The sequence below is a fragment of the Notechis scutatus genome, chromosome 2 (genome assembly GCF_049901735.1).
Source record: "Notechis scutatus isolate UNSWTSFEM ecotype Mainland chromosome 2, rNotScu1.2, whole genome shotgun sequence".
Classification (NCBI taxonomy): domain Eukaryota; kingdom Metazoa; phylum Chordata; class Lepidosauria; order Squamata; family Elapidae; genus Notechis; species Notechis scutatus.
The window spans coordinates 128,354,966-128,382,942 of record NC_142010.1 but is presented as its reverse complement, the minus strand read 5'-3'; the positions used below and the strand labels follow the sequence as shown (position 1 = coordinate 128,382,942).

General features: G+C 35.6%; 1 protein-coding gene across 1 annotated transcript; it reads left to right on the top strand.

Annotated features, from left to right (window-relative positions):
* SUZ12 (SUZ12 polycomb repressive complex 2 subunit) lies at window positions 1–26,832 on the top strand. The gene is made up of 16 exons (XM_026680792.2): window positions 1–576; window positions 2,232–2,278; window positions 2,365–2,429; window positions 7,765–7,833; window positions 13,248–13,297; window positions 14,473–14,558; window positions 16,302–16,533; window positions 17,461–17,563; window positions 19,364–19,469; window positions 19,968–20,145; window positions 21,162–21,253; window positions 21,706–21,849; window positions 22,174–22,331; window positions 22,609–22,807; window positions 24,275–24,354; window positions 24,632–26,832. Exons 1-16 carry the CDS (start codon window positions 222–224, stop codon window positions 24,978–24,980), a joined length of 2,313 nt encoding a protein of 770 aa, XP_026536577.2. The 5' UTR covers window positions 1–221; the 3' UTR covers window positions 24,981–26,832.
* Window positions 26,833–27,977: the final 1,145 nt, after the last annotated feature.

Below are 27,977 nucleotides of genomic sequence, written 5' to 3'. Positions count from 1 at the left end.
AAGGCGGCGGAGGGGGCGGGAGCGGCGGTGGCGGCGCCGTCGGGTTTGGCTGGGCAGAGAGGGCGCTTGAGGAGAAACCGAGCGGGGCTACTCCGAAAGAGTTGAAGCGCTTCCACTTCCTCCTCGCCACCTCACCTTCGCGAGCGCTCCTGCGCCCTTTTCCCCTCTCGCGGTCGGTCCGCACCTGCCGTCCGGCTCCCGCCCCGCAGGAAAAAGGCCTCATGGCTCCTCAAAAGCACGGCGGTGGTGGTGGTGGAGGAGGAGGCAGCGGCGGGAGTAACGCGGGGCCCAGCTCAGGTGCTCCGAGCGGAGGAGGCGCCGCCGCCGCTGCCACCGCCACGGGCGGAGGCGCCGGCGGGAGCTTCGGCGGCTTCACCTCAGCCGCAGCGCCGGGCGGCAAATCCGGCGGTGCTGTTGGAGGCGGCGGAGGCGGCGGCGGCAGTTATTCCGGCGGCGGCGGGGGTTCGTCGGCATCTTCCGCGGCGGCCGGTTCGGCGGCGGCCCTGCCTCCGGTGAAAAAACCGAAGATGGAGCAGATCCAGGCTGACCACGAGCTCTTCCTTCAGGCCTTCGAGAGTGAGCGTGGGCTCTGGTGGGGGTGGCTGGGAAGGGATGAAGGGCCACGGCAACCGCCGCTTTCTCCCCCACCCCCGCCGCCCCAAGTTGCGGCGCGGGAGCTGGGGGCAAGGCGGGCTGGTGGCAGCCGCGGCGTTTGGGTCCCCGCGACGCGTCGGGCGGGAGTCCCCGAGGTGCTTTTCCAAGAGGCGACTTGGACTTGTTTGCCTTTTGGAGAAGCACCTTTGGGGAACAACGGCGACCGGGATGTTTGGAGAGACTCCGTGGACCTTTGGGCGGGAGGTGGTTGCTGGAGGAAAAAGCTGCTGCGGCTTCTGTGTCTGGCTTGTCAGTCCGGGAGATCTCTTTAGGGGAAACTCGTGCCTTGCTAATCATTTTCGTTAACGAGCCAGCGGCACGCACGCACGCCCACTCCGGGAGCCTTTCGGGGGCCGTGGGATTGCGCACCGCGGTGTAGAGTTGCCTTTCGGGTCCCCCTCTTTCTCTCGAAGGGATGGGGATGGAGCTGAGGGGTTGTTGTATGGGCGACACTTGTGTTGTTTCCAGTATCGTCTTCCTGCCCTCGAGAATTCCTTAAGAAATATAGGTGTCTTTGTACAGTAAATAGATTTAATGTACTAAATGCAGCCCCAACAGTTCGTTTGTAACGAACTGTGTAACCTTTGTGCTCTAATTAAGGTGATAGACTAGTGCATGAGAAGTGGATTGGGAAGGTCGATCCACACTCCTGGACTAAACAAAAAAAAAAAGAGAGTAACTTGTTAAAGAGCATTGTAGCATGTTAAATAGATGGGTGAGTATCCAGTGTATGATACCTTATAACATTGACATATAGTAACCAAAATACGGGAAGATTGGTTTTTTTACTTGACTGGTTTTTAGACCTAAACAATTCTTAACTATTTAATAAAACAATTAACAGCTTTGATTAGTTTGTAAATAATACATTAGGTGATTTGTGCAAACTAAGCTACCATACTGCTATGCATAATGTTATCTTATAAACCCAGCTTGATTTTTGAAAAGTTTTAAAATACTTAAAATTATTGTTAGAATCTTTGTTCATTATGCTCCTTACTTGGCTCCTCTAGCTGTTGTACCACAGGTTCCAATATACAAGGTTGTGTATGATCCATTTCCATATAAATGCTACTAGTGTATGTTAAGATCCCTGATTGTCTGCTGTATAGTAGGATATTTACCAACTGAGGTATCCTTCTGTGACCTGTCCCAAAGTTTGTTCCAAAAGGCAACTTGGTAGGTTTTGTTTTGTTTTTAAGTTTCACTTCTCATCACAGAACTTAGAATTGAAGAAACGTCTTGGATGAGAAGCGAAGCTTTGGAAAGAAAGAAAAAAACACCAAGAAAACCCAGTTGCCTCTTTTGGGGTTAAAAAACACCTTTGGGACAACCATGACATTGGATGATTGAGAATCTCCACAGACTTTCTGTGATCTCTGCAACAAAGTGATGTTAATATTTATTAGGTTACCATTTTAAAACGCCTTATTCATCTCATATTTGAAATCTATATGAACGCAGGTTTGATATGAGTGAGAATGTTTTATGTATGACTTTGTAGTGCTTGTACAAAAGCTAGTGAAGTCTCAGATTAGCACCTTTGAGTAAAGAATATTTCATTTTTTTCCTCACAGAACCCACACAAATATATAGATTTCTACGTACCCGCAATCTTATAGCTGTGAGTAACTATTAATCTTTGTCTTTAATTTCATAGATTCTCTCATGTCAGCATTGAATTGATTTTTTTTCCGTTTTCTGTTGCAGCCAATATTCTTGCATAGAACTCTCACTTATATGTCTCACAGAAACACCCGAACAAATATTAAAAGGTAAATTAAGCAGTAATTAAAACAATAGCTTTGTTTTCCAATAAGTGACAAAATAGTATATGTGTCCATGTGTCTTGTCTATAACTACCATTGAAGCTGAAACTAATTTTTTCTGATCTACATAATGAGATGAACTTTATACAGGTATTTAATGTCAAGGAAGCTTGATATTTATTGCTTGTTTGATGTGCCCATATTTTATATGATAGTTTTGGGAATTTTGTCTCAGTGATTTATTTATAAATTAATTCAATTCCAGTAATCAAGACAGGTAATTCAAAATGCTTGCTGAATAACAAAAGTTGTGCATTGATTATTTTTTGCATATTTATAACACTAGTTTTCTGCTGTTTTATTGTGGCTGATTTTTAAACATCTTAAGGTTTATCTGGCTATTTTAAAGTAAGCATTTCTAATATTTGTTTTTTAGTGGGTTTAATTTTCTTTAGATTCTTTGTAGTATCATATTAGTAAGAAGCTATAGATATTTTGTAACCTACATAGCATTAATCATGCAATGCCATTTAAATAATATAAGGTAACATGTTAGGCAATGATGAAAAAGATACAGGGATGTAATGTAAGAAGACACAGTCTGAGCTAATGGGATATATTTAGTAGGGAAAAAGCTACAGTGTGAATTCTTCAAACGTGTAATAGACAGGTATCAGTAATTAAAACTTTTTTTGGCAATTTAAAATTAATACTTTCACACTGTTGTGACGACAAAATCATGTAGGAACATTGGAGCATGACTTAATGGCTGCTGGTGCAAGGTAGTAGATAAAGTTTTAAGTATGATTAATTCTGAGGTATTTTTTGGATTAATTTCTAATATTCAGCGTAACTGAAACTTTGTTAATGACTGCTGCTGTTGGATTGTAATAGAAAGAAAATGTGTGACTCTAATTTTTCTTCTGAATCTTTGTTTTCATACTTAGAGATTAATTTCTTGGAATATTTTCCCCTATATTGAGACTGAGTCCATTTATTTTATTTAGCCATGATTTTTTTGTTTTGAATTTGTGCCATATGTGATTTATAGATTAATATAATTATCAGTTTTGAAAGTATTTAAAAAGCATGACTAATGAGTGTTGATATATATAAAGTCTGTATCCAGCTTGTACTGCTGTAATGCAATTATTTCACTCTGCTTCAAAAGTGCATAATGATTAATATACCTCTCCTATTGTGTGGTATACTCTGAAAGTATTTGTTAGGGAGAATCATAAATTATTTCAATCCAAGGGTCTCTATTCTGGTTTAAAAGATATTTTAATTATTTGACCTACAAGCAATCAAATCAAAGATGCTAGATAGTGAAGCTATTATAAATTTTAAAACTTTATTAAATTATTTTTAATATAATAAAAGACAAATGAAAACAGAAAAAGAAGTGCAGGAACAAAAGAAAGAAAATAACTAAAGGAATATATAAATGACTTCTGAACTTCTTTTCAAAAGATAGTTACAATATTGTCTCTCCCCCCTTTTAAATGATATACAAATCCCTTCAGCTCTTCATTTTATCCAAGTCCACTTTAATCTTCAAATCCATGAATCATTTCATTTCTTCCAGCAAAAAGTCCATATAAGGTTTCCAATCTTTCAAAAAAGCTTTTTTTCCTCTGATCAAACAAATCAGCTTTGCCATTTCTGCGAATTCTGACATTTTCACACACTCCTCCACTTTGAGGATTTCATTATTTTTCGATTGTTCTTCATATAATGAATGATCTTGCTATAGTTACCATATACAAAATCAGTCTACCTTAAATCTTTTATAATTCAATGTCTATAAGTCCCAATAAAATGTTTCATAAACCAGAAAAGTTGACACCATAGGTAGTCTGCTGAATTTTTGCAAGCTATTTATTGACATACTCTTTAAAAGTGTTTTTAAATAGTTATGGGAGATATAACACAAAATGCAATAAACATCTGTATTGAAAATGATTAGTTTAACTAGCCATGTTCTTTTGAAATAAAAAATTCATAAATGATTTTTGTTGTCCTGTAAATTACGGTATTTTTATTCTGTCAAGTAAATGTAAGATGATGCTTCATGATTAACAAATTACTACAAAGTGGTTATTACAAAAATAAAATTAAAAGACTCTCACTTAAATAAAACTTTATAAATGACAATTAGAAATGAACTTTCCCGATAGGAAAGTATTATAAATTTTGAACACTGGTTAGAAGGTCAATTCTATTTACTTTAAATAGCAGAGAAACGTAAGGTCTTGCTTGACTCATAGAATGGGTTTTGATAAGATTTCAGTACTTTTTGGTTCTACATTTTAGGATTTAAGTCAGCCTAGAAATTTGCAAGTGCTGTATAACAAATGAAAAAGAGATGATCTCTTGGCTTCTGCTGGAACATACCATTCTAGTTTTTGGAGTTCTTGCACAATAGCCTATTATAGTGACCTAACCTGATCATGACCAAAATATGTCAGATGACTGTATGACTCCTGCTATAGCTTCCTTATATATGTGAAAGAATCCTTATCCTAGCTTTTTCCTGAGTGCTTAATCTAGAGCCCATTTCCAGGCTATAAATGTTTAGCTGAAATATATTCTCATGCAGAATAAATTATTTCCAGATTCCTTGACCAAAATTCTACCTTATGTGAAATATATCTTAATACTCAGTTATTCCCAAGCATTAGTTTAGCCTTCCATTATTGTGCTTGGATCAAAGAACACTGCATGAAATATATTCAGGTATTCAAATAATTGTGGTACCTGATCTAGCTGTTAGAATTATCTCATCTAGGAATTTGTTCTAGTTATTAACAGTATGGGAGGCCAAATTGATCACATAAATCAAAGCCTACCTTTAAAGAGATACTATATCTGTTGCAAAGCAGTACATTCTAGACCTGCTTCAGACCCAAATAACAGTGGGTTTGGTGTTTTTCCAAGTCAGTTGATTTTTGATATGAACAAAATTGAGTAAGATGTTTTCTAAAGATGTTTCCAACAATTTTAATACTATCGGAATCTCAGTTTCAAATATAAATTTTCCACTGTAACTTAATTTGAGTGGTTTTATAATCAGTATGCAAAAAAAGGTAATATATGAGGATATTCTGCCATAAAACTATACATTCATTGTTAGATTGTACAAGTTTACTCTGGATTCTCTTCAGATAGTATAAATTTGTCATCTTTTTATATGTTTAGATGTATTTGTAGAAAAAAAAATAGCACATTAGTGTTACTCAAGACCAGCTGTAAAATGTGTGCTATTGATCAAAGTGGATGTGAACAATTGTACTAATGAACTAGACACTGAGAATCTTCTATCTAATTTATTTTCCTTTGGCTAGGCTGTAAGCAGCTTTTGAATAGATACAGTGTAATCAAAGTAAAACTAATTCCTAGACCTTGATCAGGACATAGATCGGAAACCATAACTTGTAAGTAGTCTGATTCAGACAGTCTGCCACCATTTGACTATACAAAGCTAACTTAGCTGCCAAGCTTAGTTACCTTAGTTAGCTTTGTATAGTCAAATAGTTGACTACTGGTAGAGAGGATTGTTTCTACATGCTGTAGAAAGCTGAAAGCTCTCCCCATACTGTGATTCCCAAAAATTCATGTTCTTGAGTAGATTTCTCAGTGGATCTGTGCAGTTCAGAGGCAAGACTATATTGCTAGTTTTCACACTATGCAGGACAGTTGTTTGAAGGGATTGTCAAAGGAACCACTACCTAATTCTACCATTTCTAAATCAAGCTCTTCTTACCCAGAACATAAAGCCAGGTTTAACTATTCTGTTCATATAATTATAATAATGAATTCTTCAGCAACTTCTGACGTGCATCATTCAAATTCCTCAAGACAATGTAAGGTAGATTGACCTCCATGAGCCAGAAGAAGAGAAGGATGATTATGTACTATCTTAACCTTACTTGTCTTTTCTCTTTGTTTTTTAATCTATGGTTTCTATTTTTATGTGTGTTAAAAGAATTGCAAACTGTGTTGGGAGGGCATTAGATCATGAAAAGGCAGTTGCTGTTTTTCAACAATAAAGCCTGTTCTCCATTTTCTCAGATAATAATGACCTATCGTCTCTCTGCATGAAACACATTCAGAACTAGCAATCAAAAAGCAGTTTACAGATCTATAGCAGCAGCCTAAGACATAAAAAGACAGTGACTAAGAAAGGCTAAAATTTCCCAAGTGTTTCAAAAATGCCAGTAAGCTCAGATATAATTTTATAAGTATCAAGCAATATATAAGTATTTTTAAAAGATTTAAGCAATAACATAACAGTAGCTCTTTGTGAAACTCTTATAACATTCAGCAGCAAAGCTATATTAAACTTTAAAGGGCAAATAATTTTCACAACTGCATCTCAAAACAGTGGCCACAGTATGATATATTAATATTTTTTAATATCCTGTGCATGATAATGAAAAATGTTTTAGAAGGGTGAAAAATCCTTGATTTAATGTCATCAGTTCTGATAAAGAAGATATGAAATGTTGCCACTTTGTTGCTGGGGATTTCCTGAATATAAGGAGGCTGTTTGGAGCATTTTCTACTCCTTTTCAGTATTATTGCCTTGTGTAAATATTTTCAAACTCAAATATTTCTTCTATTGGTTTTCAATAGAAAACCAATAGAAGCTTGATTATATCATTTATAGAACAAAGTTAATAGAAATAGTAAAACCTGAAAGGAGGTTACAGCGATGCTTTCTATGTTGGTCCATTATTTTATAGATGAGCCAATGTTTCTCTGTTTTTGGTGACTCAGCATTGGCATCAGTCTCCCAAATAATGTAGCATGGTTTCCAGGAATTTTCCTGTGGTAATTAATGCTAAGATTAATGGATTATGTTGCCTACCTAAGGAAGTATAGCTATCTGTAGTTATTCATAGCTACTTCAAAATTGGGGGTGGGGGGCATGTTGGATATATCAAAAATGGGAAGGATGGGTAGGTAACTTGACATAACGGCCTCAATGCAAAACTGAATTTCAGTTGTAACTTCAGCTATGTTCAGAGAGATCTCTAACTTTGGATTAAAACCTTTTAAATATTATGTAGCGATATTAAATCTTATGTAGCGATATTATCATAGCCGATATTTTAATTGCATTCAACAAATAATATATTAAAAAATCTAAAATAATAGGAATTGCTGGGATGCTCCTCATAAATTCAGTATGATTTGTGTGTGTGTGTGTGGGGGGCAGCCCAAAACTTGGTTCCTGAAGGATGGTGGTTTTTTGGAAGAAAATTTTTATGCAACAAAATTGCATAAAATACATAATGTAAATCAGTGCAATTTCAAAAGCCAACTTCTATTGCAGGAAAACTTTCAGAGTAGACGGGATGCTGACGAAAGTAGAGAAAACAAAGGGAGAACACGACTTGCAAAGGTAACATTTGTTTTATCAACCAATGTGTTTCAGTAGCAATGTTTCAGCCTTGATGAATACAAGATAGATTAAATAATATGTCAATAAAATTTATTCAGAAATGGAAGTGAAAAATGTGATGTAGATGAAGATAATTTGCATCTGCTTCTCCCATAATAAAATATCCATAAATTAATTCTGTTAAAAAGATGTGTGTGTTTTGTACTTTGATAGTGTATTGTCCCAGTTAACACTGATAAATAATGCTGTATTTGCAGAAGGAGACTTCTGTAGACATTTATTTTGGGGTAGTATATAGGCTGGATCCACTGATTGATTTTTTTTTTGAAATTTCATTGATTTCCATTATGTAGTTCAATTTCCACTTACTATGTATTGTACTATGGATTGGGATCAGTATTACATGTTATATTGCATATGAGGATATACTTCTCTATTTTTTTTTGTTGCAGATCATTAATTGCTACAACACCTTACGAACAAGTTACTGGAGCCAATAAATATGCTAGGAAGTTTTCTAAAATTGACCATAAATTGGCTAGCATATGGTTTTGTGACAAATCGGTTTTCTTTTTTATGCAAGCTGATTGTTCAACTTAATGTAAAGCCCCAAACTCACTTAAAATTTAAATCCAAGTATTACTACTATTTCTGCATTATCCTTAAATTGTGAGTTAATTTGTGAGAAGGCTGCTAAATCAAAAAGTAATCCGATTGTGTCTGCTCTTGGTTATTAGACACGTTTATGGAGGCTACATTGTTTTTCTAAAAATGTGTATTTTAATCATACGTTTCGAGGAAATGGGACTCTCCTGCTAAAGCTAGCGTTGTCCATAGATGCCCAGGTGATAACAATTATAGCTGTTTTTTAGCTTATGTTTATCTCGCTCTATTTGTATCTGTTCCTCAAAAAGACAAACCTGAGAATGATAATAACAAGTATCAGTTACATCACACCTGGATGTCTGCTATGCGCTCTTTTTGGCTACCTTTAAACTATGTTCAAAAATATTGTGGCATTGCAGTTAAAACATTCAGCAGCAGCAGCTGATTTCTGGAACCAGTTCAAAGTGCTACTTTATTACCCCCAGTGCATTGACATACTTTTGGACTTCTATATTTCAAAAAGTGTGATCCTGCTGAAACAATACAGTATTTGAAAAATTCTTATATAATTAGAAATTCAGTTTATTGGAACTGGAGAAGGAATCTGTTGAGTGGCCTATTTATCTTTCAGAAATTGGTCTGACTTCTCTGGGTTTTTGGCACAGCATGAATTATTTTTTTAGGAAGGCACTACATTTTAATGATTGAGATAGATAGGTATACACTGCTATGACATTTGCTGTTTCTTTTAAGGAATTGTATTTCCTTCAATTATGTCTTTATACATTTTTTTTTAATTTAGGTATCAGGTTTTTTTAGAAAACCCCCTGATAAAAAGGTGGTTCTTGCTTAATGATGCTAATGGGATTGGAAAGTCTGTTATTCAGCAATATTGTCATAATTTAAAAAAAATGTGACTGTGCTGCTTAGTAGGGCAGTTCCAGCAGCCCCAGTTGCCATTGTTAAGCAAGGGCCTCATGTAACTATAACCTCTGACTTCCTGCTGGCTTCCCTATTTACTTTGCGGGAAAATGATCACTGAAGAAGTGGTTGTGAAATAAACACCACCTGTTGTATATATTTTTATTAGCTTTTATTTAATTGTTTTAGAAATGTGAATTTACTTCAAATGAACTTATCGTTTCTTTATGTAATGAAAAAATATGGCAAATGAAGGATAGGCTATCAGGGCTGTACAAAACTATAATAATGATGAAAATTGCTTCTATTCTGGGAAATTTATTTCCCAAGAATGCCTAAATCATTGCTTTCTAGTGAGTAAAAAATATGCGGGAATGAGCCATGTACTTTTACACACAGAGTATGTTTTCAAACTTTGCTTATGTGTAGATTAGATTACATTAAAGCTCAGCAGTAAGGTGTTTTGAATTCTAAGACAAAAAGATACTCCGTTATATGCAGAGGTGCAAACATAGATTTGTCTTTAATTTCTCAAGCCAAATACATCTCTTCTTAGGGCTGTAAATTGTTTTTCTTATGAAATACACCATTTTATTTTCCATGAATCCGCTGCCAGTTCAGTTTTTTTGGATGACATAGGCTCATAACATACAAATTTTAAAAATCATGTAAAACAAAATCCTTCAAGTGAAGAATTGCTTAATTAACTTATGACCCTAATGGCTTTTGTTGATGAGTTAATTTGTTTTTAGGAACTGATGTTAGTTTCCTATTTGTCCTTCTGAAATAAAATTTTCAACCATTTTCCTTCATAGGAAATTACAGATTGTTATATGTTTTAAAGTATAAACATACTTCAAAATGTCAAAGAACCAAGATGTTAAATTTGTACATTTTAGATGCCAATGATAAATGTAATTAAACAAGATATTTATCAAATTGGTTAAAATGGCTCTTGACAGTGATTTTATCCTGAGATCACCAGCATTGGTATTATAGTGTGCGTGAAAGGGTCAATCTTTGAATACTGTAAGGAAAGAATTTTCTCTCAGTGAACAAGGCTTTCAATCATTAATACTTTATATCTAGGAAGTATTATATATTTCTTTTAGAAAGAAATGAAAGCAAACATAATAAATCATATAATTAGTAGCCAATTTAAAAGTCTGCATTATTAAAATTTATTTGCAGTGTATTCTTATTAGTATACAACATAGTCATTTTAATGCTAGGGTACAATTACTTCCACCATATAACTTTCATATAATTACTGCCGAACTCGTCACCTGTTTTTACAAGATGTACCATCTCATTGAATGCTTTGAAGTTGACTCCCCTTGTGGTTTTGTACTTGTTAAGGGTCATTTGATTTCAGCAGGTTGTTGAAGCTAATGTTTTGATTAGGATACTATTATTGATTCTGTCTTCTTATTCAGCGACTTTACTATTGCATGGTCTTTACAAAACTGAATTTTAAAACATTGTGAGATACCTTGAGTGATGATTCACATAACTAGATTTGTTTATAAATATTTTAACAAAGTAAATTTATGACATTGTTCTTTCAAATTGACTCTATTTAAAAACTAAACAATTTAGGCATATAATGAAAGAAAAAGAGGTTCAGAAATTTTGGCTTATTTTTTTTTGGAGCGGCCTGCTCAACTAATGACATCAGATATATTACAGTGTAACTCGTCATCCCCATCCTATTGTTATAGTGCCAGCTTAGTGAGTGAGTCTTCCAGGTTTTGTCTTGTCTGGTATAGGCCTTTAAATATTAAAATGAACACTTTGAATTGGACCCAGAGTACTTTTGGCACATATGAAGTAAATACAGGTCGTAATTAGTAAAATATACACTGCTCAAAAAAATAAAGGGAACACAAAAATAAGACATCCTAGATCTGAATGAATGAAATATTCTTATTAAATACTTTGTTCATTACATAGTTGAATGAGCTGACAACAAAATCACACAAAAATTATCAATGGAAATCAAATTTAGCAACCCATGGAGGTCTGGATTTAGAGTTACACTCAAAATGAAAGTGGAAAAAAAACTACAGGCTGATCCAACTTTGATGTAATGTCCTTAAAACAAGTCAAAATGAGGCTCAGTAGTGTGTGGCCTCCACGTGCCTGTATGACCTCCCTACAATGCCTGGGCATGCTCCTGATGAGGTGGCAGATGGTCTCCTGAGGGATCTCCTCCCACACCTGGACTAAAGCATCCCCCAACTCCTGGACAGTCTGTGGTGCAATGTGGCGTTGGTGGATGGAGCGAGACGTGATGTCCCAGATGTGCTCAATTGGATTCAGGTCTGGGGAACGGGCGGGCCAGTCCATAGCATCAGTGCCTTCATCTTGCAGGAACTGCTGACAGACTCCAGCCACATGAGGCCTAGCATTGTCGTGCATTAGGAGGAACCCAGGGCCCAACCGCACCAGCATATGGTCTCACAAGGGGTCTGAGGATCTCATCTCGGTACCTAATGGCAGTCAGGCTACCTCTGGCGAGCACATGGAGGGCTGTGCGGCCCCCTAAAGAAATGCCACCCCACACCATTACTGACCCACTGCCAAACCGGTCATGCTGGAGGATGTTGCAGGGAAGCAGAACATTCTCCACGGCGTCTCCAGACCCTGCCACGTCTGTCACATGTGCTCAGTGTGAACCTGCTTTCATCTGTGAAGAGCTCAGGGCGGCAGTGGTGAATTTGCCAATCTTGGTGTTCTCTGGCAAATGCCAAACGACCTGCACAGTGTTGGGCTGTAAGCACAACCCCCACCTGTGGATGTCGGGCCCTCATACCACCCTCATGGAGTCTGTTTCTGACTGTTTGAGCAGCCACATACACATTTGTGGCCCACTGGAGGTCATTTTGCAGGGCTCTGGTAGTGGTCCTCCTGTCCCTCCTTGCACAACGGCAGAGGTAGCAGTCCTGATGCTGGGTTGTTGCCCTCCTATGGCCTCCACGTCTCCTGATGTACTGGCCTGTCTCCTGGTAGTGCCTCCATGCTCTGGACACTACGCTGACAGACACAACAAACCTTGCCACAGCTCGCATTGATGTGCCATCCTGGATGAGCTGTACTACCTGAGCCACTTGTATGGGTTGTAGACTCCGTCTCATGCTACCACTAGAGTGAAAGCACCAACAGCATTCAAAAGTGACCAAACCATCAGCCAGAAAGCATAGGAACTGAGAAGTGGTCTGTGGTCACCAGCTGCAGAACCACTCCTTTATTGGGGATGTCTTGCTAACTGCCTATGCTTTCCACCTGTTGTCTATTCCATTTGCACAACAGCATGTGAAATTGATTGTCAATCAGTGTTGCTACCTAAGTGGACAGTTTGATTTCACAGAAGTGTGATTGACTTGGAGTTACATTGTGTTGTTTAAGTGTTCCCTTTATTTTTTTGAGCAGTGTACTTTAAGCATGACGAATTCTTAATTTAAGCATTCTAATGTAGAATACAATATTAATCCAGACAATTCAGGAATTAAAGACTTAATGCTAGGTTAGTTTGTGTAATGTAAGGAAGTGCCAACTGCAGCTAACCAAGCATATCTGAAACAGTAATTAAAACTAGATTCTAGAAGAAAAGTGCAGTTTCATTCGGAACTATCTGTACATCTAATCTCAACTACTTGAAATGCCCAGTGAATAATATAAGTTATATTAGCAAAGGAGCCAAAATGATTACTTATAACACTTGCTGTATTTCATATAAGTAGTTGTATAGTGGTACATGTGTTATTTGTAAATGTGGTGTTTTAGTGGATAAAATGTAAATTTTTTATGTTTGCATAAACTATTTAAATAAAGACTTTAAAAATGTCACATCTTCAAATGAGTAAATTTTTATTTTCTTAATTTAGCTTGTCTGATCATCTACATCTCACCTTTACTGGTTTCTTCCATAAAAATGGTAAGTAGTTTTTCTCTTTTCCCATTGTGCTGTTCTCTCAATTGACAAATGTCATTTGTTGTAGAATTGGGAAATAAAACTAAGACAATAAAAATACTATTGTGTTCTGCAAAGTATGAGTTATATCCAGTCTGTCAGACAAATTAATTGGCTTTAAAGCTTGAAGTTAATCGCAATCCTAATGATTTTATTTCTATATATAAGTGTGGAGTACTAAACATTTGTTATAGTCCTCAACTTACAATCATCCATTTAGTGACCATTCGTAGTTACAACGGCACTATGAAAGGCTTATGACCTATTTTTACACTTACGACTATTGCAGCATCCCCATGGTCACATGATCAAAATTCAGGCACTTGACAACTGGCATTTATGATGGTTGCAGCGTCCTGGGGTTGTGTGATCACCATTTGTAACCTTCCCAGATTGCTTCTGACAAGTAAAGTCAATGGGGGGAAGCAAGATTCACTTAACAAATGCATGAATCGCTTAACAGTTTAAGTGGTTCATTTAACAATTGTGGCAATTTTTTTTATAAAATTTGGCACAACTCATTTACTGTCTTGTTTAACAATGGAAAATTGGGGCTCTTTTGTGGTAAGTTAAGGCCTACCTGTACCCAGGATTGAAACTGAGCTTCAAGAAGAATGTTGTGTGCTATGGTATTTCCCTAAATCTAAAGCTCCTGGGCCTTTGTGTTTCAATTGTATTTAGTTGGTGAGTATTGTAGATTTTATTGGACATTGTTTCAGTATTTTAAAATATAAACTTGTATCATTTCTGAGTAATGGCAGCTCCATTTACAGGTAATAAATGGATGTTTTTGAATTTGAGAAAGGTCCGGCTTTTGCAACTAAGGTGGTTAAAAATAACATGGTTTTTTGTCGAGCTTAAATATAGAATGTATGCTAATGGACATCATTAGACAAATGCTTTTCTGTTTGCATAATTCTGCATTTTTTAACAATATGTCTTGAGAAGTTCCTCTGCAAAAAAAATAGCAGTTACATTAGGCAATTCCTACTGATATGAGAGCCTTCTATTAGGGATGGGTGGGCATTTCTAAGACATCCAACAAAATATCTTATTGTAAATATATCTTGGCTATGCAGAATTCAATTCTTAATCTTTTCAGGATTTTAACGATTTCTCTTTTTATATTGACTGTTTAGATAAGCCATTGCAAAATTCAGAAAATGAACAAAGTTCTGTAACTCTGGAAGTATTGCTTGTAAAAGTTTGCCATAAAAAACGAAAAGTAAGTACTAGAAAGTGAATGTTAAAATAACAGAAAAAATAGAAAAGACATGTGCAAAAGTTGTAGATGGTAAAGGAAGAGTGTGTTATTAAACCTAGGCTGTTTCTTATGAGAAACTGTAAATTATCCAAATAAGTAAGCCATTGGTTTGCTTTGTCAAGTTTCTCTTTCGCTGTTGTTTTATTCATATCTCTCATTTAAGGGCTGGGTTTTTTCACGTTTTACTGCCAGATACAATAGTATGTTCTAATTAGGTCTTACTTTCTTCACTTTATTTACTTGAATTCTAAGGAGAGGGAACACTTTGCCTCAAACTCTTTAGTTTAATATACAATGTAAAGACTTAATTTAAAAGCTTAATATTTTTTAATGGATGCCTTTTTCTCTTTGTTGATTTTTTAAAAAATGTAACTTAAGATTTTTACAAAAAAATTAAAAACTGCTTGCTTTGCAAGCCGAATAGTGAGTCTTAAAAAGTGCCAACAAAAGACCAAGAGTGAGAGAAAGTCCAAAACCTCCTTGTTAGTCCTTGTGCCTCTTTAGACCCCTCAGCACATTGGAAAAGGGTTGTTAGAAACTGCCACCTAATTTTTTTAACACTGGTAGAATGATGAGACTCGATGAGCAACTAAGTGGATATATGATAATCTTCACTAGATTCTCTATCTTTGGGCTTGGAAGGAATGTGAAGAAGACATTTTAACTAAACTGAAAGAACATAGTATTCTACTTTTTAAAGTTAATTAGAATTTCAGCAAGATTATTATGTAACAGAATTTCAGGCATAGTATTACAACTTTAGAAAGGTATAATTAAGTTAGGAAAATATTTTGTTAAAATTTTTAGTTAAACCTAAATTATGAAATGTGTGAACTTGGTAACTTTATTTTGGTCATTGATATTTTGTAAATGATGTAAAACCTGTCAATGGATCATAGTTCAGGCTCAGGTGCTGTTCTACAAATCAGCAGTTTCTTATTTCTCCTTTTTATCTTGAATATTGTGAATACACTGCCGGTCCTTGTTCTGCTTAGAAACATGAAATGTTAATATAGTTCAAGGTCAGAATGCAAAAAGAATCTAGATGGCAGGAGTCTCTTTTTAGCTAAAATGGAAATATATTTTCTGATAGTATAAAAGAGGGCTGTATTGCTGATTAGTGTTTGACATAATGTAGATTTAGTCCTCAGGCTTCCATATAAAACTTGTTCGTCTGATTGTCTATTACAGTGTATTTTAGATGGAGTGTATTGCTAATATTAATCTTCTGAATCTGTTGGAAAAATTGCAAAATGAGCTAACTCAAATTAGGTGATATAAAAATAATGATCTTTAGAGTCTGTAAAGATGTTTTCATTTTTGTATGTGAGCTGACCAATGTTAACCACAAAAAATATTGTCCAAAGTATGATTCTTCCTGTCTGGTTCAAATATTTAGAGACAGAAGAGAAGGAAAATGTCAGCCTTTTTGATAATAGCCTCCACTCTCTGGAATTGCCACTGGAGGTACTGTCCAGTACACCCTGTCCTTTTGGAAGGTCCTGAAAAACAATCTTTCTTTGGCCCACAGTGGGTTGTTCCAGAACACCATCTAGTTATTCCTTTATTTTAATGTGGATTGGAGCTGCTGTGCACCACTCAGATTGTGTATTGGGGCACTATATAAAATCCCGTTCAATAAATAAATTAAGTAGTCTTGGGTTCTGCTCTGTTGTGTTCAGCATATCATATCTTTGTTTGCAGGATGTTAGTTGTCCCATAAGACAAGTACCTACAGGGAAAAAGCAGGTACCTTTGAATCCAGACACCAACCAAATAAAGCCAGGCAACTTTCCATCATTGGCGGTTTCCAGCAATGAGTTTCAACCCAGTAACAGCCACACGGTGAAGTCTTATTCATTATTATTCAGAGTAACTCGCCCAGGAAGAAGAGAATTTAATGGGATGATAAATGGTGAAACAAATGAAAATATTGGTAAGAGTGTAGTCTGTTTCATTTTCACTTGAAATAAAAAGATGGAGCCAGTTCTTGAATGTGTAGGCATTCATTGCATAAGATTTTATGCACACCTTTTATCTGCCTAGGTTCAGTTTTGTCTCAGCACCATGTGTCCTTGCGTAAGGTTTTCTTTTTCAGGAAGGATTGTAAAAGATTCTCACATCGCTTTATTCCTATCTTTCATTTTCCAAAGGAGCCTAAACTGGCTAATATTTGAGAAATGAAACACCTTGAATAAAAGAAAGATCAGCCCAAACAAGACTACAAATTTTCAAGTTCCATTTTCTTTTAACATAGCTTGAAGTTGGATTTCCTGTCATCATCCAAAGAGCCTATGTTAGCAGAATGCAAATTGAATTTACTTTTATGCATCTGGTACATTAGCACCCTTTATCTAGAGCAGGGGTCCCCAACCACCGGTCCGCGGACCGGTACCGGTCCGCAGAACAACTTCTACCGTGCCGCGGCTTGCTGGGCACCGCCATCTTTTTTTTCATGAAAAAGTGCTTCCGGTGAGCTTTTCCAGGTAGAAAGCTCACCGGAAGCATGTTTTCATCAAAAAAAGATGGCGGCGCCCAGCTGATGCCGGTACGGCACGGCGCCCAGCTGATGTACCGGGCACAGGCGAAAAGGTTGGGGATCACTGATCTAGAGCATATGCAATTGAGAACAGTGGACTTTTTAAATAAAATCTTATTGTGCATATTAAATCTTTGCTGCCTAGAAAGGATTTCTATACCAAAGAAGGGGTATGGTTTTAATTTTTTCATTGCTTTCTATTTTTACTATTTATCTGTAAACAGCTGTTTATGAGCAAATTCAAATAAATAAATCTCAACTACACAAATAGTGAATTATATTAGTTAATATGTATGTTTATATAGTAACTGTACTTAATTACAGATGTTAATGAAGAGCTTCCAGCTCGAAGAAAACGAAATTCTTCCAACCGTGAAGATGGGGAAAAGACCTTTGTAGCACAAATGACTGTATTTGATAAAAATGGGTAATGTGCTCTTAAAAAGGAGTTTTTTCCTGGCATATGTTTCTGTTAGCCTTTTAAATGTGGATTTTATTTTAGCCTAAGGGTTCTGTATGAAATTTAATTTTAATACCTTTAAAATAGGGTCCTTTATTGGACTTAAAGGGTTATCTTTTTGTCAGAATTCTGTTAACCACAATTAACAATGGTAGCTATGGCAACTAAATAGACTGAAAAGTAGTTATATCTGCAAAAGATATGTTAAAACTGTGTATTATTTTAGGACCACACAAAGCATATGTATAGTATATTTTGAAATGCCACATTTTTTCTGTTTTTTAAACAATAAGAATTCATCCAAATGGACGAAACATGAGAAGTAAATGTATGGTTATACGGGTGGGAAGAAACAAGAAAAGGCTGAACATGGGTTCAGTCATTGGGAGCAAATTTAAAAAGCAGACAAAGCTTGTTAGAAGAGATAATAGAAGGAATAATATTATATAGATAGTCAACAACTTACAACCATGAGCCACGGTGGTGCAGTGGTTCAAATGCAGTACTGAAGGCTACTTCTGCTGACTGCCACCTGACTGCAATTTGGTAGTTCGAATCTCACCAGGCTCAAGGTTGACTCAGCCTTCCATCCTTCTGAGGTTGGTAAAATGAGGACTCAGATTGTTGGGGGCAATATGCTGACTCTGTAAACTGCTTAGAGAGGGCTGTAAAGCACTGTGAAGCAGTATTTAAGTGCTATTGCTATTCAGTTAGTTACTGTTCTAAGTTACAATGGTACTGAAAAAAAATCCCCCGTTTACTTTGTTTCCAACAAAGCAAAGTCAATGGAGCAAGGCAAATTTGCTTAATGATTGTATCGTTCACTTAACAACTGTGGCAAAAAGGTTGTAAAATGGGCCAAAACTCACTTAACAACTGTCCTGGCCTAAGTTGTGGTCATAAGTTGAAAACTATCTGTATTTGACAATCCTAAAATAGATCAAGAATCCTTTATACCAGGGTCGCCAACTCAGGGAACACTAAATCCATAATTTTAAATCCCACAGACCACTAATATGAATTTTTTAAAAAGATAAATAGCATTTAGTGCAATATAAAAAATGCAAGTAATTTTTCTGCAAACCACCAACATTTTCTCGTGGGCCACCGGTTGGTGACTGCTGCTTTACACTATTGGGATCCAGCCTCTTTTTATTAAACCAAGTCATAAGTCAGTCCAGCAGAGTCCATAGCAGAGATCAATGTACTAAAGAATCAGCATTTTTTTTCCTTTTAAAGTAGAAGGTTGTTTTATATAAACCACCCTCACAGACAAAGGGCATATGGCATACAGTTAACATCTCTAGCACTAAATCTTTAAAAAAATGTTAATGATATTTCTGATACAGAAATTTTGCCAGTCTGAAAAAGACCAATTACTTGTAAAGGAAAAGGCCAATTAATATTTCAGAATACTATATTTCTTCCAAATAACATAGAAATATAGTTAACAGTTGAATTATAATACAGTGTAGTATAATTATGAATTCCTTAACAGGTTTTAGTTTTGGAAATAGTTGAATGATTCTGTTCACATTAGCATCATAGTTTTTAATCCTTTACCCTAATATGTATGTTTTGACATTTTAACTTTTTGTATCCTTTTTTATTCCAATTGTATTGTTTATTACCTTTCCACGTTAAGAAATTTGTATTTATTTGACAACATTAAAGCGGGTAATTCAGAGATAATGAAGAAACCCCATAAAATTCATAAAAATTAAACCAACCTAATTAAATATTGAATAATAACATTTTTTGTAACAGACGGTTGCAGCTTCTTGATGGAGAATATGAAGTAGCCATGCAAGAAATGGAAGAATGTCCGATCAGCAAGAAAAGAGCAACATGGGAAACAATACTTGATGGGAAGGTAAGAACCACTATGTCACCAGAACTCCTCAAAAGTTGCATAAAGTTGATGAACTTCCTTAGCTTCTGATATTAGTGACTTGAAATTTTAGTAACAGGGCAATTGAATAGAAGGGAAAAGAACAATTTAGTTCTGTATATACAGCAATGCTTCAAATGAAATATTTTGAAATAAATACTTTAGAGGAATACGCTACATCAGGTTTGCTGTTCAGATGACTAACCATTAACCATGAACAGAAAAAGGGGAAATAAAATTTACAAATTGACACATGAGAACATAATTAGATGTAAAATATGATATGTTCTCACTATAAATCTTTGCAGTACACAAACCATTCCACTGTCCCACTATTGCAGTGAAGCTTACTTGGCTCTTAACAACAGTTTAAACAATTATCTTTTCTCAATATTATTTTTGTATGAATGACTTGTTCCATTTCACCTTATGAAACACTCCTTTGAAAAACTCTTTAAAAACACTCTTTTTTTATTTCAGAGGCTTCCACCATTTGAAACATTTTCTCAGGGACCAACACTTCAGTTTACGCTTCAATGGACAGAAGAAACAAATGATAAACCTACCACTCCTATAGCTAAGCCCCTTTCAACACGGAATTCAGAGAGTCTCCCTCAAGAAAATAAGTCAAGTTCTGTTAAACCTACACAGACTATAGGTAGGTGAATATTTTAAACAGAAATACCAGTTAAGTTGTGCTGCTTGCTTGCTGTAGATCCCCCTTCCTTTGCCAGAGTAATTTTTAAAACTCTTTTATTTCAAGGTAAATGTAAAATATTATATGAGTCATATTGAGATTAAACTAAAAGTGATATGTAGAAAATAAATGAAAAAGAAAAATATAAGTGGTTTCTGGTCTTTACAGCAGTTTTAAATATTGCACATTTATGTTATCCTCTCTCTATAAGGTTATATAATGGCTCCCTTCCACATTATACCCTTTCTATCCATAAAACTCAAAAATCACACAAGTTAATCTTTTTTATTTGTTCATTTTCAGCAAAAAGTCCATACAGTGGAACCTTGAGTCACGAACACTTCTGTTCACAACCAAATCGGGTGACGACCAAAAATTTGGGAAAATGGTTGTTTCTGGCCATGAACAGATCCTTGGGTGCCAATCAAACACAGCCGTGGTGATTTCCCCTTCTGCGCATGCGCAGAATTGTAGATGCATGTGCAATCAGTCTCGCTTTTGTTCGTGACCAAGGTTGCAATTGAAGTCCTGAAACAGATTACAGTCTGTGACCTGAGGTTCCACTGTACAGAGTTTCCAATCACTATCAAATGTAGTCTTTTCCCTACTCAAGTTAATGTTGCCATCTCTGTAAACTCTATCATCTATCATACTATCAAATTCATCAAGCATTCCTTCACTGTAGGTATTCCAGATTTTTTTTCTTCACAGTCTAGCTGGAATCATGGGAGTTGCCATCAAAATACTGACCAGGATGAACCCTCCTTAGATTTGTAGCCTAAAGAAAATCAGCTAGGTGCTGATATTTGTTGTCTTAATTAAAGCATCTCTTTGTGAAATAAAAATAATTTAACTAAATTTCTCAGTTACTGATTGCTATAATTGGCATATGTAGCAAAAATGGCCTTCAAAAGACTTCAGTCTTGTACATTGTATTAAGACTATATAAGTCATTGACTATTCAGGTTCTATTTCAGCTGTGAAGGAATCTTTGCCATCAGATCTACAAACAAGAAAAGAAAGAGATGTTACAAATGAGCCTCGCCAGAAATTGAGAATATTTTATCAGGTATTGACTATCAAATATTTCTGTTTGTTACAGGTCATTGTTTTATTTTATCTGTCTGTCTATTAGAGTTTATTATACCTTTGTTACTTTATAAATAACTCAAGGCAGCAAATATACCTAATACTCCTTCCTCCCCCTAATTTCTCCACAAACACCACACTGTGAGGTGTATTGGGCTGAGAGAAAGTGACCAGCCCAAAGTCACCTAGCCAGCTTTGATGCCTAAGGTGGGACTGGAACTCACTGCCTCTTGATTTTTAGTCTGGTGCTTTAACCACTAGGCAAAATGGCTTATAATAATTTCCCTGTTTTTTTATGAAAGAAGGAGCTAGCTATCACTTGGTTTTTAGTAGAAATATGCACTGATTCATAAAACGCATACTAGAAAGAGAATGAATTGCAATGTAGGTGTTTTTTTCTAAACAAACTCATGGTAACGTCTCTTTTTTTAGTTTCTTTATAATAACAACACAAGGCAACAGACTGAAGCTAGAGATGATTTGCATTGCCCATGGTGCACGTTAAACTGTCGCAAACTTTACAGCTTACTTAAACATCTCAAGCTTTGCCACAGCCGGTTTATTTTCAATTATGTGGTAAGTATTCTAGTAAAATCACTTTGGGTTTAATATTTTATTTCCACTGGTGTTGTTTTAGGGGAAGAGTATTCTATTATAGAAAGCTACATTGTAAATTTCTAGATGGAGCCCACTTACTTCTAGATGGAGTAAGTGAACAAATTTAACATTTTTTTTCAATACTACTCAGCAATAGTAATTACAACAGTGAAAAATATACATTACGTGCTGTCATCCTTCTTAATGTACCCAGTAACTCAGAATAAACGAATAGTGACTAAAAGTTGGTTTGGACTCTTTGTGCAGCAAGATTTGGAAAACTCATTCTTTTATTTATTGCAGTATCATCCAAAAGGTGCTAGGATAGATGTTTCTATCAATGAGTGTTATGATGGCTCCTATGCAGGAAACCCTCAGGATATTCATCGTCAGCCTGGGTTTGCCTTCAGTCGTAATGGACCAGTCAAGCGAACTCCAATAACACATATCCTTGTATGCAGGTCAGTAGAAAATGGAGTTCGTCTGCAGATGTATATGAGTAAAAAGCACATCTGTGATGCTCTCGTCACATTAGAGAAAGAAACTGTGATATTATGAGAGCTTACTGTTTTGTTTTTTAAATGAACTTTACAACAATAATTGATAATCTGGATATATTGCTGCCAGGAAACAACTACCAGGTTTCTAGGCTTCAGTCCTCAAATGGTCTTTGTAGGGTTGCTGTGCTGTTCAGATGTTCCAATACCTGGTTGAAAACATTAACGCTTCATTTTTCAGACCAAAGCGTACAAAAGCCAGCATGTCAGAATTTCTTGAATCTGAAGATGGAGAAGTAGAACAGCAAAGAACATATAGCAGTGGCCATAATCGATTATACTTTCACAGTGATACTTGTCTACCTCTACGCCCACAAGAAATGGAAGTTGATAGTGAAGATGAAAAAGATCCTGAATGGCTACGGGAGAAAACTATAACGGTAACTTTGTCTGTATCACAGAAGACTGTGATAACTTCTGTTAATTTGCTGGTATTATTAGTAGATGAAGTTGGTACAATTGCTGGTGTAAATAGCAAGGAGCTGGATTATGTACAGAACACAAAATTTTTATTGTCGATCAGATTCTGAAATGTTTCTTCTATATTAATTTAATTACTATGGAAGGAAATAATATAATGTAGGGAAGAGAACCTTTCACGTTTAGGTTGGATGCTGGTCATAAGATTTCCATAGTTTACAGGTAGGTGCTCATAGATGGCAAATATAGTTAGGTATTTGATACAAAATGAGGCCATATTTATTTTTCCAATCTTACAATATCAGGGTTTTTTTCTCTAGCAAGGGCCCAGAGAATCCATTTATATTGTCCAATTGTCAAATTTTGTATAGGTGTATATTTCAAGAGAATGGTATCATTTGAAATTTTTAGCTTTTGTCGCACTGTCTTGATTATATAGTCCACTATTTTCTCCGAAAACTTGTTATGTGTAGGACATTGTAAAAGCACATGTTTTAAAGAAACATTATTACATTTCCAATAAAATGCTGTCTTAAACTTTTTGTGTAAACATAATGAGAGTCCAATAAATTCTATATATTTTTTGTTGCATAAGTCAGGGGTCCCCAACACCCAGTCCGTAGACCAGCATCAGTCTGCAGCATGCCAGAAACCAGTTCGCATAAACAAGTTAAGCCCCATTTGTTGGATGCAAGCAGCACACAAAATCACAGCCCCTCCAGTCCGCAGACAAACCTCTCCGGTCCCTGAATCCCAAAAGGTTGAGGGCTGCTGGCTTAAGTCATGATTTCAGGTCCACTGACACTCTTGCTATAGAATGAAGACACTTTTTAATTGTCTAGGCAATATAGGAACCCAATTATTTATTAATTATTTATTCCACTTGTTTCTTAGCATCTGCATATCTCACTGATTTATTGATAACAAATACCTATAAAAACCAATACTAGTAGTAGTTTATTTATTTTATTTTATTTTATTTTAAAGGATTTAACTGATGGCTCTAGTATCACAGAAGCCAAAAATGCTGTTGATCCAAATAGTATTGTTAAAAATGTAACTAAATATTGCTAATGAGTGACATCTGATAGATGTTATTTATCTTTTAACACAGCATATGTTAAAAATCCATCTTTATCATCTGTCAATTGGTTCAAAGTCAAAATATCTCCCCTTCCATCCAATTTTTCTATGTTACATCTTTTTCCCCAATTTTTAAAGTTGTGTTTCCCATAAAATCAATTTAGCATGAGAAAAAGTCTTTTTTATTAGATATTACATTCTATAATTTTCTGATGGAATTGTTCCCAGAGATGCTAGAGTTCTTAATACTTAGACCCTAATATTGCTCATCCAAACAAGTGTTGTGGCATCCTTGTTAATATTTCCTTTGCTTTAACTAACTTTCCATTATTGTCTTACTGCAGCAAATTGAAGAATTTTCTGATGTTAATGAAGGAGAAAAAGAAGTCATGAAATTATGGAATCTACATGTTATGAAACATGGGTATGCTATTTTTAATCTAAAATGGATGAGAACAACAAATACAGATGAAAAATTATTTACTTTAAAGTCAAATTTTAAAAAATATTAAATATTTTGCTATTCTTATTTTAATGTACTGAGAATTTTTAAAAAATTAAAAAGTTGGAAATTATGGCAGTATGGGCAAGAATGGTATTTCTAAGCAAAAGAGCATTCCAAGCAATCCAAATTTTGTTTTTTCAGTGGTGACTGAGCCCAACTAAGTAGTAATAATTTGTTTTATTGTTTATATTAACAGATTTATTGCTGACAATCAAATGAATCATGCCTGTATGCTGTTTGTAGAAAATTATGGACACAAAATTATTAAGAAGAACTTGTGTCGGAATTTTATGCTTCATCTAGTCAGCATGCACGACTTTAATCTTATAAGCATTATGTCAATAGACAAAGCTGTTACTAAGCTCCGAGAAATGCAACAGAAATTAGAAAAAGGAGAGTGCATTACAGCCACAGCATCTGAGGAGTTTACAGAAGAACAGATGGGTGCAACTAATGGCTATTGCGATGCTAATTCTAGGGAACGGTCTTCAGAAATAGATACTACATCTTGTATGACAAAACAGAATAGAAAACAGAAGATCTGAAGAGAAAAGACCAGCTGACAAAAAAAATGAAGTGAGATTCTAAGATGCATGAACTCTATAAGGAATTTAATAAGATACAGATTTTTAACAGGCACTGCTGGAAACAAAAGGATTTCATCACAGTGTTGATACAGTTCCTATTGAAATAATTACGCAAGTGCAACATGTATATCAGTTCTAGTGATGTAATGACAATACTCAAAGTTTGAGCATGAAGAGCAATACAATTTTTGGAAATTTTAATTATGAGATGTACTGAATTTACATAACTTAAGTATATGTAAACCAGTTTTTATATAAAGATTTTTGCATCAGTAATGGCTGACTTTCCTACCATGGAGTTAAAAATGAGAAGAGAGCGGAACAGTTTATAATTTGTACTTAAAAATTCTGTTTCCTTTTTGTAGAAAATAATGTATCATTTAAATTTGATCCTTTTGTTTTTATTCTATCAAATTAGAAGGCTGCAGTTTTTAAATACCTTTTTAAACATTCAAGTGTAATATTGCACTTCTATAATGTCCATTTAGGGGGAAAATTGCTTTATCTATTGCAAACACAGGGATATACTATATTAATTGTGCCAGTAGCCTAAAAGAATTTGTTGATATCATCTGGTATATGAGATCAGACTATTTAGGGCAGATGAAGATGACGATATGCTGCTTTAACACTTTCAGGTTATGGTGGGAACTTCTGCCTATATTTGCATGTATACAGACTACAGAATCAAAGCACAGTTAACCTGGGACTTTTAGATGCTACTTTCAAGGGGGAAAATACACTGTAAAATTGATCCAGAAAATGTGTTGCACTTCTTTTGCAAGTATTCCGTGATGTATTGCATTCAATACAGATGCTAACTAAAAGTCTGGTGCAGTCTTGCACTGCTCTTAACACATTAAAGCATATGTTTACAGATTTTCTTTTTTTCCAATGGAAAGTAGCTTCACTACTGGTACAGTATCAGCACCAAGGGTTTGTTCCAGCAAGCACTGTGGTTGAGTGACATCACCTCATTTTTTAAAAAAAATTCTTATAGTTCATTTTTCATATTCCTTATTTATAAAGGATCAGTTATGTAAATACAATTTAACATTTGTTTTTATTTCATTCCATCATCGTAAGGAGGCAGTTCCCTGTTTTGGATTTTGGCTTTGGAATGGGTGGGGAAGAAGCTTCCTAATGGAGATTTTCAAAACTTTATAAAAACTGTAAATACTGACTTTGGTCCCTAAAGGTGTGTTTAACTGTGAGACTATTTAACTAATGGTGTGGATGTGATTTGTCATCCAGTATTAAATTCTTAGTCACAGATTTGTGTCAATAGCAAAGAGGGAGACTACAGTTTTCATTAGATGTCTTTTGTCTGCTCTGAGTTGTAGCAAACTCTAATTACACCTCTGAATAGCCGGCAAGCATTTCTCTTGGGCTTTAATTTGCTAAAGCTGTGCACATATGTAAAGAAATATTTAGGAGAGACATAGATGTAGAGTTATTGCTTATGTCACTTAAGCAGTCACGCTACGCTCTCAATGCTTAAAAGGAGGCTAGCATTCTTTGCACAAAAAGTTGATGACCCCCCAAAATAGTAATCAAATTACTTCTGTCAAGTAAACTTTGTATGTCATGTCCATTTATAATAAAAGATGAGAATCCCTTTGTTTCTATTTATAATAAAGATGGATTTTCTATATGTACTCTTAATGAGACTTTGAAGAAATCATGTAAACTGGATGAACATTTGAATGGTACAGTAGATAAAGACAATTGTTTAATGAACCTTTTGTTTTTACATTAAATGTTTATTTGAAATTGAATTTTGTACATAAAGTTCAATATGTAAAATCTGTGAAGGTGTCGTGTTGAATCTTTTCATATATATGCCATGGTAAATTCAGAACCAGGAAAATTTAGTTTGTGGGGGATGCAGTATTGTGATCTTTAATAGGATTTGAAATGGGCTTTTTCTGCCTGCATTCTGGATATAATACTTTAAAAAAAGACTTACAGTTAAAGTAAATGTAATCAAGATAAAACATGCCAACAGTATCTCAAAGTCTGATGCTATGATTGTCCATGAAGGGATCAGAAATGGTCAATTTTCAGACAGGCAACAAAAAATTATTTTCTTTTCCTGTCTGCCAATCAGTAAAATACATAAAGCAATTATTTTTCACAACATTAACATCAAGTAGAAATATTTTAGAAAATTCAGATGGTTAAAAACATACTTCCAAATGTATGTCTCTGATCTACACAAATTCAACCAGGGCCGTAACTGCAGCCTTTCTAGTCTTCAACTTGGGTCACAATAGGGATCCAAACTTCCGTTCCCTCGCTAAGCGATATGGTCATTGAATCGCATCAATTTTGTCATTTTTTTTACCAAGATCATTAAGCTTCCTCCATTGACTTTGTCAGGTGCTCCTGAGAAGATTCAAATAGCAATCATGTGACTATATGCTGGTTGACTGCCCAAATTTTGATCAGGTGACCATAGGGACACTGCAGTAGTTTTAAATGTGAGGACCAGTTACAAGTCACTTTTTCAGTGCCATTTGCTTTTGAACTGTTATTAGATGGTTTTAAGTCAAGGACCACCTGTTTTTCAATTTTTTCTAATGGAAATTCAGCAAATGGTTCTAGCATTTTATTTCAGCTGCTATTAGTATTGTGCTGAATTCAAGGCATAAAATGTAATTGCTTAAAAACTTGCCGATATGTGGCCTGCTCAATTGTTCATGCTTCATCCTCTAGCTTAGCTACATATAATGTCCTTTCATCATTTAGCTAACTGTTTCTTGAAGTTGTTCATACTGAAAATCAACTGCAGTAATATCTAATAGCTTGGCAGGAGCCAGAGTGAGGATGGGAGCTCACCTCTGTTGTGTGGCACTCAGGTTTCGAATTTGAGCTGCCAGCTTCCCAGCCGACAAGATCAGCGCCTTAACCTCTGAACCACCCCCTTGCCCTAATTTAAGGAGGGGTGATCAG